The sequence below is a fragment of the Drosophila sulfurigaster genome, chromosome 2R (genome assembly GCF_023558435.1).
Source record: "Drosophila sulfurigaster albostrigata strain 15112-1811.04 chromosome 2R, ASM2355843v2, whole genome shotgun sequence".
In the NCBI taxonomy this organism is placed as follows: domain Eukaryota; kingdom Metazoa; phylum Arthropoda; class Insecta; order Diptera; family Drosophilidae; genus Drosophila; species Drosophila sulfurigaster.
In genome coordinates, this window is record NC_084882.1 from 30,910,093 (window position 1) to 30,927,991 (window position 17,899).

Genomic DNA, 17,899 nt, shown 5'->3' on the forward strand with positions numbered 1-17,899 from the left:
AAAAGCTTGGGCGGCACCATTGCGGAAGGCAGTTCACTTACAAAACCCATTGCCGTCGGTCTGGCACTCAACTGGTGCAAAATCGTCGTCTATTTGTCTACCCCCCCCCTTCAATCCGCAATTAAATTCCTTGTTGACGGACTTCCATCGTAAAGGCTTCAATCGCGTGTGATTCTCGAGTGTGCAGTTTACGTAGTCGCTTTTCAAGGATATCTCTTAAACAAAATGTTGCGCTTTGTGAGTGTTCTCTCCCCCTATATATAGTGTGTGTTTAATTACTGAATTTGAATTTTGAATGCAGCTCGCATTGACACTGCTGGCAACCTTGGCTGCTGGCCAGAATTATCATCAGGATCCCAAGACGGCGGCCATTATCAGTGAGCAGCGTTATTTGTCGGGCGATGGCAAATTTGGTGCCGCCTACACACAAGAGGATGGCATTAACTTCAAAGAGGAGACAGATGCCGATGGCACGCGTCATGGCAGCTACAGCTATGTGGATCCCTCAGGCGAACGTCGCACCATCTCCTACACGGCAGGCAAGAATGGGTAAGTTGACCGAGAATGTGATAAACCGACTTAGATTAATCAATCTTATATTCTCTAGCTTCCAAGCGTCAGGTGACCATCTGCCAGTGGCTCCTCCAGCTCCACCACAGCCCGTGCCCACCTCCGGTTATCAGCCACAGTCGCAGTACCAGCCACAGCAACAGTATCAGCCACAACAGCAATATCAGGCTCCCGCACAGCCACAGTCCTCGTTCCGCAGCAATGATTACGGTGATGATGGCTCCTACGATCCTCGCTACAACGATCCCTCGTTCGGCCAGCAGCAACAGTCGTATCAGCAGCCCGCTCCTCAGCCTCAGTATCGTCCCGCCCCGGCGCCACAATATCAGCCTGCTCCCCAGCAACAGAGTTACCAGCAGCCACAGTATCAGCCACAACAGCAGCCCAACTATTACACCACAACCACGCCCAATCCTCATCGTTTCTCGCCACCCGGCAAGCTGTCGCTGAACCGCACGCCTGATGGCTTCACCTACTCCTTCAACAAGGTCTAAGCGGTTGGAGAGAGAACCAAATAGATTGAGCTTGTTTCTATTTTGTAATTTAACACTCTTTCACTCTCTTTTCTCTTTCTTCTCACTGTATCTCTCTCACTCTGTTTCACATTTCTTCTGCATCTCACTTTATGCATTTTCTTTCACTTTTTTCACTGTTCTATCGCAGTTCTTGACTTCATCAAAACTCTCTTGTGATATGTATAAGAAAAGAAAGAAAGAAAACTGTTGCAACAAAAAATCGTATATCGTATATCGTAATCTCCTACTAACTAACTATATGTGTTATGTATAATGGAGTACACAGTTTTTGTTTGTAATTTATATATAATACTTCCTCAAATGCTGTTAAATCCCATTCTACTCTCCTATTGTGAAGCGAAACCAATAAACTTGTAAGTGTGTGCGGTTGAAGACGTTTAAACGAAACAAAATGAACTTTGCATATGTCTTTCAATCCACCACGGGCCACGGGACGTATACGCAATAACAAAAAAATATTGTAACATTTAGCTGTTAACTGTATATGCACAATTTTTTGTATAGACTTTTAAGCGAATATACGAAAATATTCAGACGTATCCCCAACAACAAAAACAACATCAAATTATTATCTTTCTTTCACTTTATTTTTCGCCTCGCTGCTTCTCCTTCTTCTTGGTTGCAACAAAACAAGTTTGGGTGTGTTTGGCGAATAATTTAATTTTGAACAGATTTGTCTAAACACCTTGCCCGGGAAACGCCCCCAATGCATATTGCACAACCAACTTTCAATCTGCTTAAGTGTTGAATAAGAAAAAACACTCAAACAAGTTTTCGGGTTGTAGGGGATCCAGTTCAATTCTATGTAACAAACAAGGAAAGATACGAAACTGGTTTGCGGCAATTGTTTTAAAGACTAACTGAATTCCAATTGAAAATGAAAATGAAATCCAGTAAGTATCTCCCTAAATCAAACACCCACAACTTGAGTGCCAAAGAACCGAACCAAATTTGCTGTCTGGCGTGTGGGCTGAACCGGAACGCTATTCACATTGCGATCGCGAATACTCAATGTATTCATTCTGCAATAATCCATGTTCAATTTCGGATTTGTCACGCTTCAATTGTTTGATTGTAACTTTGCTGTTCCATTAATTATGCGCTAATATTTTGAGTTCTCTGCGTGTTTGCTCAATTATCTGCCCCATCGATTTGCCATGTCGAATTGCAACTCGCTACCCCAGCTGGGTTGCCCTCTTTCCCTCCTCTTTCCGCACCCCACTGTTTTCCCCTCCTACGTCAAACAGGTGTTGTTGAGTTGAGCCAAGTTTAAGTCGACTTTAACGCTTACTTTCCACTTCTCTTGCGCACATTCTTATGGGGTTCGGCTTTGTATTCGTTTTGCTGCTTTCAAGGTCAGCCTCCGGCTCCAGCTCGATGGACTCGTGTTTCGACTCGTGTTGCTGTTGAAATTGTTCAGTCAATTAAGAAAATCATTTTTTTCTTGCTTTTTCGCTTTTGTTTTTTACACCCAGTTGAGTTGTTGTTATTGGCAATCGTTTGGCTTGCTCAATTGCGGATTTTCGATCACAATTTGCGAAAGAGGTAAAAGCTAAGAATTTGTTGTGACCACATTTGGGATTGTCTGTGATTGAGTGCCGCCCATTCAAACAGGTGTCATGCTCATAAAAGTTCATTCGTATACCCAGATCTATAAATACATTCTGTACGACAACATTGACTTTGAATTAAATAAAATTAAATGTATGCCGATATTTTTATACCGAATCTAAAGTGGAAAAAAATACAATCAAGTTAGAAGATTGAGATTAGAGGCAATAAACTGAGAAGATTATGGAATAGAAATAACTTTGTGCTGAAATTAAAAACAAGTAGATTATACAAAGTGGATTTTTCAATGAAAGGAAAAGGGATGAATCCACTTAACATTTATTACGTTCGCCGGATAGCTTCTTGAGTCAATTTTCAAGGGTGCGACAACACAATAAACGTTGCCTAAGTTCAAGGCGCAGAAATTGTAAACATACTTATAAATACAATATAAGTCCATAGAGTTATTTCCAATTTAGATTTTACAAGTTAATCAGCTTAATTTTCTTTTCTCTGTATATTTTATTAAATATGCACATTTGAGGGACGGAAAATCTGTTTTACTTTTGCTATATACATATCTTCCATATCTCAGCATACAAATGAATTCCAAGTTTAATAACGTATTCTATGTCCATGGACTTAATTGACTTGCTTTGTATAATTAGCGCCATCTGTTGTTGACTAGCTACTGTCACAGTGAGCACTACTGAGTTGCTGAGCAGCTGGGCAATAGATGGCGCTAGCAAATTAGTGCTGCCAGATTGAAAACTAGCGGAGACAACAACTATTAACTTCAAATTTAAATCTAACAAAATATGTATACGAAATTTGTTTTCTCAATATTCCCTGAAAACTAACTGAAAAATATAGAATAAGGGGTTCATTTTATTTACAATATTAACATAAAAAAAGTCTATACAATTTAAAATACATAAACTAAAATAGTTAGTTAAATAATTAAGCATTAGCAAACTAACACTTAAATGCACCACAAATGCTCACACATTAATGACCAGTGCTGTTGATCTGTACTTTCGTTTCGGCTTAATAATGCGCTTGGACTTTGGGGAACGCTTCGGCTTAATGCCTGGCGGGCGTCTGCGCGATCTGCCGTTAATTGCTGACGGTGGCGGATGATCGACAATAAAGCTGTTGTGCTGTGGCCCAGGACCACCCGCAAAGACTGGCGGAAATGTCTCAAAGTCTTCAATGTCTAGATCGGGTCGCACCTCATGCGAATCGTGCTTCAAATACTTTTGTAGTTTGGGATTGTTGATCAACTGCAGTTTGATGGCTTCGTCCAGCAGTTCTTGCTGATCTTCCAGAAAAGCTTCGATCTGTTTTTTGGATGCAACGCTCTTATAACGATCGTGACTCTTGGGGCGCGTGGGCACATCGTACTCCTCGTGATCGGGCTCAAACACTCTGTAAGCGTGGCTGGATGCAGCCGTTGCCTTAGGTGGCGGTACCAAATGGAATGGATCTGCCTCCGATTCGTACGATGCTGGTGTCCACTTCGAACCTTTCGACTTTGGCGGCTCAAGAGCATGATCTTCGCCAGAGTCATCATAGATTGGACGACCGCTGCTCTTGTAAGGAGTAGGTGAAGGATACTTATGCGGCTTGGAGTATGTGGAGCTAGAGCTGGCCTTCTTGGGCACCGTGATGGGATGCTGGACACGTATCTGGGTGCCAATTGTGTACTCACGGCTGTCCTGATGTGCGTCACCCGTATACTCTCCCGAGTAGCGTTCGCTGGAAAAGTCATCGTCCTCCTAAAAATGTCAAAGATTTGTGATATATTTTGGCTAGCTTATTACTTCTACAACTGACTGCTGAGTAGGGTCTATAGTGTGTCTTCTTGGGGTACTTCTTTGTCACATCGCGTCGGTTGCTTTCATTGGTTAGCAGATCGCTGCCATAGCTCGGCAGTCCACTAGCTGGTGGCGTTAAGCGTACCGGGCCAGGTGGACCAACCGAACTGTAGAAATTGCGACGATAATAAGATCTGGGTGGCCTCAAACCCGACGTGACCGAACTGAGCAGCAAAGCAGCCGCCAAGAGCTGCAATTGAATTGAGAACAATTTTAGAGAATACCACTCAATATTCGATATGCGATTGAACGCTTACATTCAAACAGCACCGCATTTTGTGTATAGAGTTTTAGGGGCTTTATTTAATTTGTGAACTTCACTCGCAATCACTTGCAGTCACTCGCGTTATTACCGAATCCGTTATGAACTTTCTGTGTGTGTGGCTCGAAAGAAACTGAAAGTTTGAGCAATAGACGCAACAGTTTTATGCCAACTTCCTTCCTTCTCTTGGTGGCCAAAGACGTCGACGCTGCTGGCGCAACATGTTTTGCAACTCTGCCAAAGACGACTGACTACTGAACGAAGAGCACAAGAGCAGCGATTGAAATCTGGCAAGTGTTGAGGTGCACTCACATTACAAGTTTAACGCATAGACTTGGCTACTTTGCTGGCTGCTTGCCACTCTGCGTTAGTTGTTGTTGGAGGAAACAGAGGCCCCAAAAGCAACAACAGTTGGAGCACTTGAAGCCGCATCATTTGCATATCCATGGTATAGGAAATGGAGCACGCGGTATAAATAAAATGTTGTTTATGGCTGTAATTGCAAATAACCATTACCATTTGTTAGTTTGCTTGCCAACTGGCAACTTTGTTGGCGGAGGTGGAAAGACGATTAGCTGTGGCCGCCAACAAAAACTCACATTGAGAGAGGGAGTCTGTGATGGCTTTATGTCTGTATCTAACTGTTAGATCTCTTTAAGCAGTTTACAGCTACTAAGCTGGCAACTCGTTTCTCACTTTTTTCTTTCGCTGAAGATGTTGCTGTGGCTGTTACCCAATAAAAGTTGATGGCATCCACTTGCACTTTTTTTGGTGGCCAACCAGTCAACAGTTGATAGTTGGCAGTTAGTTGGCTGGCCTGAAGTTCAGGTTCAGTTTGGAAGCCAGGAAATGCCGGCGACTTCCAGCTTGGCACATGTCTTAGCCTTTTGGTGCGCACGCTTGGACTACTTTCTATGGCCAGGATGCGGTTCACAATCACGCTCAGATTCCAAGCCAGCGAATCGAAGTTGGAGTCAGCGTCGATGTCAGTTGCAATGCGGAAAAGTTGTCGTTGATGTTATTTTCATTATTTTTTCTTGTTTTTTTCTTGTCTTTGCGGTGGAAATGGAAATAGAAATTGGTTGTGGCCATTTGCTATGTGTGTGTGTGTGTGTGTATTTTAAACAACAATTACATAACATTTTATCACGCACTATTTGATCAATGTGTTTTCCGTTTGCAGCCGCTTATCCTGTATGTAATTTTTTTCTTTGGCCACCTATGATCAGACTATCTCGCTCTGGTATCTCCCAACTTGGCTGCAATTAAACGCCGTCCCCTAATTAAATATCTGCGATTTAATGATCACTTTGATTGACGACTAATGCCCGCATATATGCATGCATAATTGTTCAATTTGTGCCAATTAATTGCTAACCATACTCGTATTTGTTGTTGTGTTGTGCATTTTTCCCTCTTTTTCCCATTTCCATTTCCATTCCCAATTTTCGCAAGCAAGGTCAAGCTCAAGCTCAAGTTCAGAGAGCGTGACAATTGTTAGTTAGCTGGCAATTTATACATGCAGCTAATCTTGTGGCAGCCAGCACACTCGATTGTCATAATTTCCGTTTTCCTTGTGAAAAAATCACTGCAAAAGACAATCTGGCCGCAGCTGAGAGCTAAGCGAGTTTGGAAGTTCCGTTAACAATGTATTTATAAAACAACAATACAAGTTCAGTCAACGCAATTTTAGTGAAATGGAAATTTTGGTGAAAGGCTTCACAGTTTAGCCTGTGTTGAAGATAAAAGGGGAGATATAGCCTGGGGAATTCCCTGACTGCCTTAAGCTCAGCGTCGATTAAGTTGCTTTTTTAAGTTTTAAACTATAAATGAAAACAAATGTCCATTAAGTTGAATTACAAGCCATTAGATTTGATTATTTCCCTTTTACCATAAGTTGTATTAGCAAATTGATTATCGCTTGCTTTCGACTATAATTACAAATTGCAAATTTATTTATTGTTTATTACATTAATTTGTTGAGTGGGCAAAAAAAACAGTCTGACTAATGCGACATTTTTATGCAGCTTTCCAAATAATGTATTACTACTTATTATTGTTCACACCTTTGTATTACTTGATTCACAACTATTGTCAATTATACTTTTTATAAAAGCATTTATAATTTATACTTTCAGTTGTAAATAATAATAAATTAAAATCAACAAAGTGGGCAGCTCTATCAAAATGTAGTAAAGGCTTAATTGTATTTTTCATTTCCGGAGTAAATTTTTTTTTAAGTAAAAATCAACTTTAAAATTCATTTAATTTTAAACCTATTTATATAAACCGTTTAGGCAAATTTTTCAAATATGCAAAATGTCAAGTCATTAAATATTTAATCACCTGCTCCAAGATTTATTTGCTTCAAGTTTTGCTCTACTTTTCTTTGATTGCTGCGACCATAAAACCAAAAAGAAATGTAAATTTTTACAGATACACATTTTATTTATTAGTTTAGTTGTGCACAATAAATGCTTAGCATACAGATAGTTATGTGTATTCTAAGTTAGTTCGTTTGTTTTTTAGCTCAATTATGAAACTAAATTAATACATTTTGGCTGGCAAACAACAATGTGTGATTATCATAATCTTTTTTTTTTTTGTTTGCCTGGCATATTAGGCAAGATCATTAGCATGCTGCTTAAATTATTTATATGCCATCGATTTGGCTGTGCGATTGTGGGTGAAGTCGTTGTAGATGATGTTGATGATGTTGGTGTTGACGTCGCAGTCACAGTCACAGTCGCTGCGGCAGGTTGACGCATTCAATTAAGCTTGCACGACAGCAGCAGCTCAGCATTGAGTTGCATTCAATCAACAAACACACACAGTTACACTTGGAAAAATATCAAATAACAAATAAACAAAGCACAAATAACGACTTCAGTCTGGCAGCCCGACGCTGACGCGTTGCCCAGCAGAGCTGCGACGCGCCAACGCCACTGCCGACGTCGACGGCGCTGCGGCACCCACATCGACAACCAAAGCGTCGCCGTTGAAGCAGAGGCTGCTGCGCAGGTGCTTGCGTGGGTCAGAGGGAGATGGCAGCTGCTCCAGCATTGACACCTCTGCGGGGGGCAACCGTTGTAGTTGTTGTTGTTGTTGGCAGTGTGTCATCAAAGCGGCGACTTCGCTGTGTTGTTCTAGTCGCTGATGTTTCCAGCTCTGGCAATTTTGGCAACATTTTCCGTGGCGAGCGCAAGCTTAGCTCGTTGTTGTAATCGCTGTTGTTGTTGTTGCTGTTGTTGTTATAATTATTATGACTCTTTTTATTATAGTTGTTTAATGATTTTGTATCGCGACCAGTTTCCACATATGGACCGCGCTGCTGTTGCTGCTGCTGTTGTTGTCGGCCACTTCCTGTGCGCATATTTGGCTGAGACAGCGACTGCCTCAGCTGTCGGCCCTCGGTGGCTGCCTCATCGTAGTAGGCATACTCGTCGGCCTCCTCGTTGTAGGTAACATGCTTCTTCAACGGCGCCGGACTGCGCAATCGCAGCTGCCGCATGCCATTGTCTATGTAGTCCTCCTCGTAATCCTCAATCCAAGGCTGCTGCTCCTGACGCTGTTGCTTCAGTATTTTCTTGGGCAGCATCACAGGAGCTCGCCTCATCGATTGGTCCACATATTGTTCTCGCTCCCAGTTTGGTCCATCATTCAGTGGCTTCTTGGTGACCATGCGTGGCAGCTGCTGTTCACGCTCCACACTCAGATGCCGCACATTATGCTTCACCTGCAGCTTGGGACTGTTCTTCGAGTTGAGCTCCACTTCACGCTTGTTGTTCATATCCATTTTGGGACGTCTGTTGTTGTTCGGCATGGCGTCGCCTTCGTTGACGTTGACGTAATCGTAGAACTGTATCTTCGAGCTGTAGGCTTGCTTGCGTCGTGCTGCACTCGGATCCTCCTGCTCCACGTTCTTATGTGGCAACAACTGACGTGTGTCTGGCTCCACATCCGTCAGCTTTGGCGTCACCTCGCGACGCAAGCGCTGCAAACGCGTTTGATTGTTGCCGCTGTTCGGTTGCAAGTTGTCGTAGAACTGTATCGATGACTTGGCAAACTCCTTGTGAAACATTTGACGTGTGTTCACATCTGGATTGTCGGATTGTCGCTGTGTTTGGAGTGGAGTTGGGCCAGCTTCGAGGCTGCCGCGACGCTTGACACGCGTCTCCACGGCGCTGTCGACACGCGTGTCGTCGGGCCAAAAGAAATGCGACTCCTGGCGATTCATACCGTTGCCGCTTTGACGCTCCACCATCTTGGGCGGCAGCCCTGTGTAGAACTTTCCATTGAGCATCGTGGCGTGACCGATCAACTGCGATATCCGACGGCGACTGTTGAACAAGAACACAAAAACCGAATCGATTTCAGGTTGAAGTCGCTGTCGATGTCGCAGTCAACGTCGTCGTCGTCGTCGTCGCCATAAAGCGTTGTAGGCGTTCAAGTTGGCGGCGAAGCGAGCTCAACTAATTTGCAATTCTTGCGCAAAAAACAAAATAAACACAACTTGAAAACATTTGAAGTATAAATTTATTGGAAGCTGCGACGTTCGCTGTGACAGCGACGTCGACTGCGACGACGAGTTTCCGTTTAAGGTCAACCTGCCGCATTTTTCATTTTCGTTGAACGAAAAGTTGTTTTTCGTGAGCTTCGGCTGACCAAATGTCTGAAGATCGCCAGAAACTCGCAGTCTTGTCTTTTCTCAATTAAGCGAAACCACTTCGATCGAAGCTGCAAAAAGTGGCTTAAATTTTGTTCAGCATTTTTTTTTGGGCAACGCAATTGCTGAGAACAGCTGCCAATTATTGTGTGCTCTTAATACACCGATTTGGCAGCGAAGTGATTGTGTGTCAACATACGCGTCGTATACGTAACAAGTGGTAGTTGCCCTGCATAACTCAAATTTGTAGTAAATAAAGAGAAGCAGCCACTCAAAAATTGTTAAATTTTATTTGTTAATTTAATATATATATATTTTTTCAATCATTTGTTCACATTGTTTGCCGTAGTTGCGTGTATGCTTTCGCTTTTGTTTTATTTTATTTTCTTTACTTCTTTTTTTGGATTTTGTATTTTGTTTTTTTGGGTGTGAGTATCATTGATGGACACACTACTGAACTACTTACATAAATTGAAGTAAGTACTTGAATTTTCGGTTTCACTTGTAAGACATAAATATTGTTTATCGGTTTAGCGTAATTAATTATAAACAATTGATTTAAACGCGTACTATACAAATACAAATATATAAACACAAACACATTCATTTTGTTGCATGCACATACATATTATTTTGGTTTTTACTTTTCTTTTTCTTTTGCTTTTGCTTTGCGTATTTACTTATTTCCATTTCAACTTAAGATGAGAAAACGAATTTTGTTTCTTTGGGAAATTATATCTCAGTTTTATGGCTGTTTTTTGTTTTTCATTTTGAAATGGGGACATTAAATTGAAAACGTTCTCAGCGTCATCATCAATTTGTTAATGGATATGTAAAATTACTTAGACTAATTAGTTAATGCGGTTTCATTTTCATTTCATGTATTGCAAATAGTTTGAGTTTGAATCGAATTGAAGCATTACATGCGTCAACTATTCGTAAAGATCTCATTTTCATCTTTTTCATCTTTGCTAACATCGGCTGGCATTTCGTATTTATTGAATTCTCTTACACCTAAACATAGACTTAAGAGTTTTCGTACTTTTTTGGTTTTTTCATACTGATTCCATTTTTTTTTTTTTTTTTTTTTTTTTGTTTGTAGTTTTTTAAAAACTTTATTTACAATTTGTATTTATAGCTGCTTTGCAAGCGGCGGCTGATTGCCAGCTCTTGAAGACGGATGTCTGAGGATCCTGGGGGCAGCGAACACACTTTTTACTCCACTTCACTTTACTTCACTTCACTGCAGCCATCAGCAGCCAAATGCCTTTCTCTGCCAACGCCATCGCCATTAACTGTCGTTGAGGATATTGGCAGTAAAGCATTTCCCGCCAGGGGAGATTTCTAACTGCAATTTTCCGCCTCATTTTGTCAGTACTTTGAACATAATTTGCAAATCATGATGTTGCTGTTGCTGTTTACTATTGTTGCTGCTGCTGCTGCTGTTGTTGCTGTTGTTGCGGGGGCAGCATGGGCGACATAACGATAATGTTGGTGGTGGTCGCAGCGGCTGCAGCGTTTGCCTGGCCATAGTCCAGCGGCAGCGGCTGCTTCTGCTGCATGGCAATGGCATCGTTAGCATCGGGGGCACGTGTAATGACACAATACTGATTGCCATTATAGGTGACGATCGGCATATTCATGTTGCCGGCATCGCTGACACCAACATTCACGGTTGTTGCTGTTGTGTTGCTGGCGTGTTGCAGGCCAGTTAGCTGCGCCTGCATGTAGCTGGCTGCTGTCGGTGAGTTGGCAATGAGGTGCGAGACGGGCACAGACACCTGGGCGGAAGAGTTGGAAGAGGATGAAGGGATACAGTGATAGTAACAGATACAGATACAGAGAGACAGATACAATAGAGACTGAGTTTGCAATTTGTTGGTTGATTGTGACATAAGATTTCATGCTGATGGCGTGTGCTGTTGCGTGTTTTTTTTTATCGTGTTGTTGTTGTAGTTATTGTTACTGTTGTTATGGTTGTTCTGCTTGTTGTTGTTGTTAATAGTTAGTTACTTCGTGTCCCTGAAGAGTGCCGTTGTTATTATTATTATTGTACATAGGCGCGCTGGTCTGTTGCTGTTGTTGCTGCTGCTGTTGCTGCTGTTGTGGTTGGTGGTGCTTTCTGGCCGCTTTCTTGCCGCCAGCAACATGTGTTGCTGTTGCTGCTGCTGATGGTTGGCATTGAGGATCATCTGATTTTGTATGATTATCTTCTGGCTGCGCTGTTGTGCCTCCATTTGCGGACTGCTGTTGAGTATTTGATTTTGGTTTGCATCCATTTGATAGCCGCGATTATTGTTGCTGTTGGTGTTGTTGTTGCCGTTGTTATTGTTGTTGCTGCTGCTGTTGTTATTGCTGTGACTGTTGTTCTTAACGATGGCGACTGCTGGTTTTGTGGACTCTACGACTAACCGTTCCTGTTGTCAATACTGCATTGATAGATAGATAGAGAGATTTGCCAGTTTAGAGCCGCCCCGCATAAATACCAAAAAATACTTTTTGTTTTTCGCCTTTGGATGCCTTAGGCCCCGCTGGACGGATGGCTCAACCGACATTTGCTCACCTCCAGATGACTCTTGGCATGAATGGACCACTCATCCCGGCTCGAGAACATGCGGCCACACAGCTCGCACGTCCACGACAACTGTTGCTGATGGTGCGGTATTATGATGCCCGGTATTGCCGTTGGCGCCCCCTGCGCCGACTGCACGATGATATTCTGGGCGGCCACCTGCACAGCCTGCTGTTGCAGCTGCAGCTCGAGACTCTGCTTGTTATCCTCCGGCGGCGGATCTGGTTGCTCCTTCTTCTTCACCATGTTATTCAGTCGCTTGCCCAGCGGCGCTATATTTGTGGGTGTCACATGCTTGAACTTATTCATATGTATGACCAGTTTATCCCGCCTTGCGAACGCTTTGTTGCACACCTGCAAGAGTACAAGAAAGAGAGAGAGAGAGGGCGAAGAAAGAGTGTGTTGGCCAGGCCAAGTGAAATTGCGAGGTTAGTGACAAGTGTCAAGTTAAGGGCGAGCAGACTGGCTGCACATAAATTTCAATGATTGCTTATACTTCACAAATATAGGGCTTCTCGCCGGTGTGAATGCGCATGTGTATGGTCAGCTTATCCTTGCGCGCCAATCCTTTGCCGCAGACCGTGCACTCGAACGCCTTGTTGGTGGCTATGGTAAAGAAGTGGAAGGAGATTATTAACTGCATTCAATAGAATACATTTGTTATCACTTAACCCTAACAATGTTAACTCGATATTATCATTTTAAATTCGCTCTTTCATAATTTAATAATTACAATATTCTGATTATAACTTTATAATGAAGACGTTTTTCATGAAGTTTCAGGAATTGAAATAAAATATTAAGACATACGTACATAACGTATCCACTAAGCTAAAAAAGTTAAGCATTTTCATATATTAGCATTCATGTTCATGTAGTTTAAATTTTAACTATAACCATACAGAATACTATATATGTAGATGAATGATCTATTAATTTAAATGGAAGAGGGAAAATACATTGTTACACTACTGACTTTCTTTTTGTATAGAAATTTCTGTGCCATTTCTTTCCAGGATGTAAGGAACGTGACTTCATATAATGTATAAAACATCGCTCAAAACACAGGAGAAGTAATTTCCGTATTATGCCAAGATTGTTTACTTACACTTTGAGGGATTGGTTTTGCGCACTCCCGAGGAGGCTTGTTGCACCTGTTGCAGCGCCTTGAGTCGACTGGCCGGATGCATGGAGCCACCCTCCACATATGGCTCGGTGAATGGTATCAGATTTGGTTTGGGTATGTTATAGGTGAGTTGCTCCCCCGCCGACCAGGTGCCCAGACTCTGGAGCACTCGGACGCCTCCCTCAAAGCCCATGCCATCGTCGGGTACCGTGAATGTGCTATCTCCGGCTGCACCGCCAGCACCCGCCGAACTGGAGGAACTGATCTGTGGCACCTTGATGGTGGCCGCATAGTGTTGCTGTTGTTGTTGCTGTTGTTGCTGCTGTTGTTGTTGCTGCTGCTGTTGTTGTTGCTGCTGTTGTTGTTGTTGCTGTTGCTGCTGTTGTTGCATGTTGCCGTTGTTCTGCTGGCTGTTGTTGTTGTTGGCTGTGGGTGAGCTTTGCTGTTGCACAGAGCTCTGTTGCTGCTGCTTGAATTGTATGGCGGCCTGGGCCATTTGCTGTTGCACGGCCATGTGCGCCTCCAGATATGCGTTCTTCTGGGCCACCGTCATCTTGTCCATGTTAACGGTGCCGTCCTGTGAACAATGCACACAAAAACACTAAAACAAACCGGCAATGAAACAAGACACCAACTACACTACACATCACTCAACATGCGCGACACTCGTTTCGTTTTCGTTTTCCGTTCATTCCATTCCGTTCCGTTCCGGTTCGGTGTGTGTGTTTTGTGTGCCACCCCTAAAAGGCGCGCAAGTGTTGCGAAATTTCAGCGAACTACACATCAAACCTACCCCCCGCAATAAAGACGTAAACTCGTAAACTCGTAAAGCACTCAAACCGTTTTTGCCTGCCCTTGCGCAAAAATTTGCGACTTGAGCTTTTGGCTCGACGGCGGGCGGATTTTCAATGCTACCGCAAGCCGAGCAGCTCTGTCGATGTCGCTGTCGCTATTGCTATCGCTCTGTCTCTGAGCTGAGAGCTGCCCCTTTATTTGCCTCTCTGTCTCTGCCTCCGTTTTTTTGGGGGTGGCTGGGTTGAGGAAGCCCTTTTTGCCGAGCTGTGCCGGCCGTGCTCCCTTTTCGCTCGCTTTGGCGGCGTTTTTCACTGGTTTGAGGCTTTTCCGTGTCTGCCTGAATTTATTTTAAGCGCGTTCGCTAAATTTTACACAACAATTGCCCCGAAATATAATTCGATGTTTACAACGGCTGACAAAAGCGTTTTGCTATCGCGAATTTTGACGTGTTTCACATAACACAAACACACACACACATAGAACGCGCTCTTTATATTGACATTTTCAATTGGCTTAGTTTTTTGGCCAGTTTTCAGGTTTTTCTGGACTTTTGCAATGTTTCCCAGTCTCTTTCTCTCTCTCTCTTTCTGCAATGCAAATGCCTTACCACAATTGAAAATCAATAAAAACGGACGCCGCACTTTTGCGTTGAGTTGGAATTTGTGCTGTCGATTTAGTTCTCTTTGCTTGCGTATTTTTTTTTTTTCGTTATTTTATATATGTACAATATAGTATATATATATTATTTGGTATATATAGTATTGCTAAGCACAAAAATGTTGTAGTTACTGCTGTCGTTTTGTCGTTCACTTCCTCGAGCCAAAGCCCAGCGCCTTTTGTTTGTGTATGTATTGCGAAACTGATTTTGGAGCGTCGACTCTCAGTCGCAGTCGCAGTCAACGACGACGACAACGACAACGGTAAAGGCAACGAGCACAATTTGAGTAATTATTTGTTATTCTTGAACAAGAAGCAGGAACGATATAAGAACGATGACGACAACGACAGCGGCAGCGACAACGACGGCCAGACAGATACTGAACATTGAACTGAACTTGAGTGAGTAAAGCGGAAGCAGCAGAAAGTATTGCATACAACGCGGCGCCAGGGCTGAGATTCCGTGCTCTCTTTTATTTTTCTGTGGGGGGGGTTGTTTTGCCAGCCAGTCGTGGAACGACTTGGAATTGGAACACGAGCCGAGGCGCAGCAAGTGTAACTTTGACAATGGCAGTCACGAAGGCCGCTTATCACCAACAGCAGCAGCAGCAGACGACGACGTTGCAAGTGTTGCACTTCATAGTACTTACCTCAAAGTCAATGGTGGCACGCACCGTTTGCTTGGAGGCGGCATAGTTACTCAGCAGTTGCTCGTTGCGCGTGCAAATCTGTCGTCATTCGTACAAGTGCTCAACGTGATCCCAGCACAGCTCGCATAGAAGCTACGGCAGGTAATCGTCCTTGCTTATCTGCCAAGCGATAACAACTAAACACTAAACTTGCCACGCGATGGAGCTGCAACACTTTCATTCCCCTACAGCAACAGCTTGAGCATCAAAGATGTGCAGCTTCGCAGGTGTATAGCGCACAGTCTACACAACACATCGAAGCTGTCAAAGTTCAGTTGCACCTTCGACTCCAACTCCAACTCGAGTTGCTGCTGCTGCTCCACCTCATGTGCCTCCCTGTGGGGGTTGTGTAAATGTGGCTGCCATGTGTTGCATGCTGTTCTAGTTGTGGCTGCGCGTTGTCTGTTGTGTGTCGATTGCTGATGTGCAACATCGCGAAATGCGCGCGTTTTAGTTTCCTACTTGCAACCAATCGATACACACTAGCTAAACTAATTGCGGTGGCTAGTTGTCCCACCTTTGCCTAAACTACTTCAAAGCAACGAAAAATTGATGGCCAAAAACCATTAAAAATAGTGACAAATAACATAACATAAATTGCAGTTGAAATTGTATTTGCTTGCTTCCCTGCAACATACGCTTTGCGCGCCCAACTGACACACTTGCCACGCACATTCGTTGCTTGTTTTCCACTTCTTTTTTATTGACCGCAAAATAACAAATAAAAAGAGTGCAGCTAATGCAAAGTGCTCGTCCTGTTGCACTGCCATCTGCCATCTGCCATCTGCCACCTGCCACAGTCCTCTTGGTGAGTGTGAGTGAATTGTGCCAGTGAGTGAAAAGTGCATGCTGCGGTTGTGCCACCTTGCCACCTTGCTGCTGGCCATGGCGAATGCGCATTGCAGCTGCCTCAGTGGCAACAAAAAGTTTAGAGTGAGGTTTTTTGCGCTACGTGTGTTGGTTTAGCATGTTTGACGTTCTTCCTTCGTCCTTTCGTTTCCTTTTTTTGTGTTTTTTTGTGTACACCAGCAATTTTTTTTAGATGGCCAACGAAAACAAAAATATTTTGCAAAGCATAAACAGGGCAACAGGTGCCAAATTAATCCGCCACCTTCTTCTGCTGACTGTTGCGCTTTGTTTATCTACTATCTCTATTTATCAGGTTCTTCGGCAGGCGGAGCGGGTTCTTCTTCGGCTACTGGAGACGGTGGCTCTTTGGCAACTGGAGCTGGTTGCTCTTCAGCAGCTGGAGCTGCTTCTGCAGCAGCTGGAGGGGGCTCTTCTGCAGTTGGTGTTGCTGCTGGAGCAGCTTCCTCCGCCACTGGCGCTGCTTTTGTTGTTGACTCAACTGCTGACACTACAGGAGTGGCCGCTGCAGGTGGCGCCTCCTCTGATGCCGAGTCCGTTTCAACAACTGCTGCTGGAGCAGCAGCAGTGGGTCTTTCATCACACTCTGAATCTGTGGCATCATCACCGCCTGCACGTCCGCCCTCCTCATCCGGAATAGCCACTTCGCTCTTATGCTCCGACTCCTCTTCGGGCTGCACCTCCTCATAGACAACAATCTCCTTCCATATGATCTCCTCGTCCACGCATATCGGTTCATCGCTTTGCGGCTCCACGCGTTTGTTCAAATCCAGTTCGGATATGCACGGCTCTGTGCGTTCGAAGCCACCGCAAGTAACACAGGTGGATGTAGTCAACAGCACCGACGAATGCGGTTCGCTGCTGGACAGCAGAGAGCTGCTGCTCTTCGACTTCTCCTTGGGCTTGGCTTCCTTGCCAATGGTTTTGTACGTCATCGTTGTTTGTTGGGATTTCTCCTGCATGCCCATGTCGGGTGCCACTTGACACTGATTGCTGATCTGCGGCAACGAGGGATTGCTGCGCACCAAATAGTCCGAAATGCGACGTTTCCAATCTTCGGGACTGCAGTCAACATTCTGCAAGAGGTCGTAAATCTCCGAAATTAATGGTTTTATCATAGGACGATTGCAGAAAAGACTTTGATCAAACATTTGAATAGGCTCGTGAATATCTGTAAAATTTAACGAATTTTAATAAATGTACATAAAAAGGTTTTCAATGTTAATCGCTGTACTTACAATTTGGGAAAATAAATGTGATCTCGCGAGCCACGCTTTCGCTATGCTTGGTTACATGAATGTTACGCTCGAGCTCCGAAGCTGAGCCACTAGAGGTCAGTCATTTTAACCGCAAGAAACTAGTTGAAGATCGAGTGTTGAACTTACAAGTAGCATATCATGGTGTTGAGCAGATCTTGCACTCCATTCTCTTTGGTCAGTATAAATGCCTCCGAGATGCCCTTGGACAACAGAATAACCTCCAGCATGAAACCCTTCTCATCCACATAGTCGGCATAGAACTCGGCTGCCAACTCTGGTGAAAAGTTCAGCTTGCGACTACCTTGAATCTGAAACCCAGCGGCAAGCAGCTTCAAGAGCACTGGACGCCGCTTGTGCATATAATCTGATTTGATAATGAGCAGCGAATCCTCAAACATTATTGGAGAATATAATATGAACTTATGTATGATATCAATTAAATTTTATTTGTTTTAAGTTGCCGACTTATTCT

The 17,899-nt window shown here is 43.6% G+C and overlaps 5 protein-coding genes across 5 annotated transcripts; 1 reads left to right on the forward strand and 4 right to left on the reverse strand.

Moving 5' to 3' along the window:
- Positions 1-23: 23 nt before the first annotated feature.
- LOC133838579 (pupal cuticle protein Edg-78E) lies at positions 24-1,502 on the forward strand. Its single transcript, XM_062269730.1, has 3 exons — positions 24-237; positions 302-549; positions 608-1,502. Exons 1-3 carry the CDS (start codon positions 226-228, stop codon positions 1,062-1,064), a joined length of 717 nt encoding a protein of 238 aa, XP_062125714.1. The 5' UTR covers positions 24-225; the 3' UTR covers positions 1,065-1,502.
- A 204-nt stretch (positions 1,503-1,706) lies between these two features.
- On the reverse strand, positions 1,707-4,931 carry LOC133838578 (uncharacterized). Its single transcript, XM_062269729.1, has 3 exons — positions 4,792-4,931; positions 4,494-4,724; positions 1,707-4,435 (listed from the first exon to the last, which is right to left on the reverse strand). Exons 1-3 carry the CDS (start codon positions 4,807-4,809, stop codon positions 3,659-3,661), a joined length of 1,026 nt encoding a protein of 341 aa, XP_062125713.1. The 5' UTR covers positions 4,810-4,931; the 3' UTR covers positions 1,707-3,658.
- Positions 4,932-7,223: 2,292 nt separating this feature from the next.
- On the reverse strand, positions 7,224-9,282 carry LOC133838580 (putative uncharacterized protein DDB_G0290989). The gene is given in 2 exon segments (XM_062269731.1): positions 7,224-7,833; positions 7,835-9,282. Coding segments are annotated over 2 exon segments (1,416 nt in total). The 5' UTR covers positions 9,100-9,282; the 3' UTR covers positions 7,224-7,682.
- A 585-nt stretch (positions 9,283-9,867) lies between these two features.
- On the reverse strand, positions 9,868-15,225 carry LOC133838575 (uncharacterized). Its single transcript, XM_062269725.1, is given in 7 exon segments — positions 9,868-11,243; positions 11,476-11,618; positions 11,621-11,891; positions 12,026-12,388; positions 12,531-12,640; positions 13,143-13,737; positions 14,745-15,225. Coding segments are annotated over 6 exon segments (1,827 nt in total). The 5' UTR covers positions 13,723-13,737; positions 14,745-15,225; the 3' UTR covers positions 9,868-10,883.
- Positions 15,226-15,979: 754 nt separating this feature from the next.
- On the reverse strand, positions 15,980-17,875 carry LOC133838577 (proteoglycan 4). Its single transcript, XM_062269728.1, has 3 exons — positions 17,554-17,875; positions 17,407-17,495; positions 15,980-17,339 (listed from the first exon to the last, which is right to left on the reverse strand). Exons 1-3 carry the CDS (start codon positions 17,823-17,825, stop codon positions 16,453-16,455), a joined length of 1,248 nt encoding a protein of 415 aa, XP_062125712.1. The 5' UTR covers positions 17,826-17,875; the 3' UTR covers positions 15,980-16,452.
- Between the last annotated feature and the right edge of the window lie 24 nt (positions 17,876-17,899).

Excerpts from the sequence above, each read along its gene's own strand:
- LOC133838579 (XM_062269730.1), top strand. Across the intron at positions 550-607 it reads TACACGGCAGGCAAGAATGG|CTTCCAAGCGTCAGGTGACC; the intron begins GTAAGTTGACCG and ends TATATTCTCTAG.
- LOC133838578 (XM_062269729.1), bottom strand. Across the intron at positions 4,436-4,493 it reads ACTATAGACCCTACTCAGCA|GAGGACGATGACTTTTCCAG; the intron begins GTCAGTTGTAGA and ends TGACATTTTTAG.
- LOC133838577 (XM_062269728.1), bottom strand. The coding sequence starts at position 17,825 with ATGTTTGAGGATTCGCTGCTCATTATCAAATCAGATTATATGCACAAG. Across the intron at positions 17,496-17,553 it reads AACACCATGATATGCTACTT|TGGCTCAGCTTCGGAGCTCG; the intron begins GTAAGTTCAACA and ends ACTGACCTCTAG. Across the intron at positions 17,340-17,406 it reads CACATTTATTTTCCCAAATT|ATATTCACGAGCCTATTCAA; the intron begins GTAAGTACAGCG and ends TAAATTTTACAG.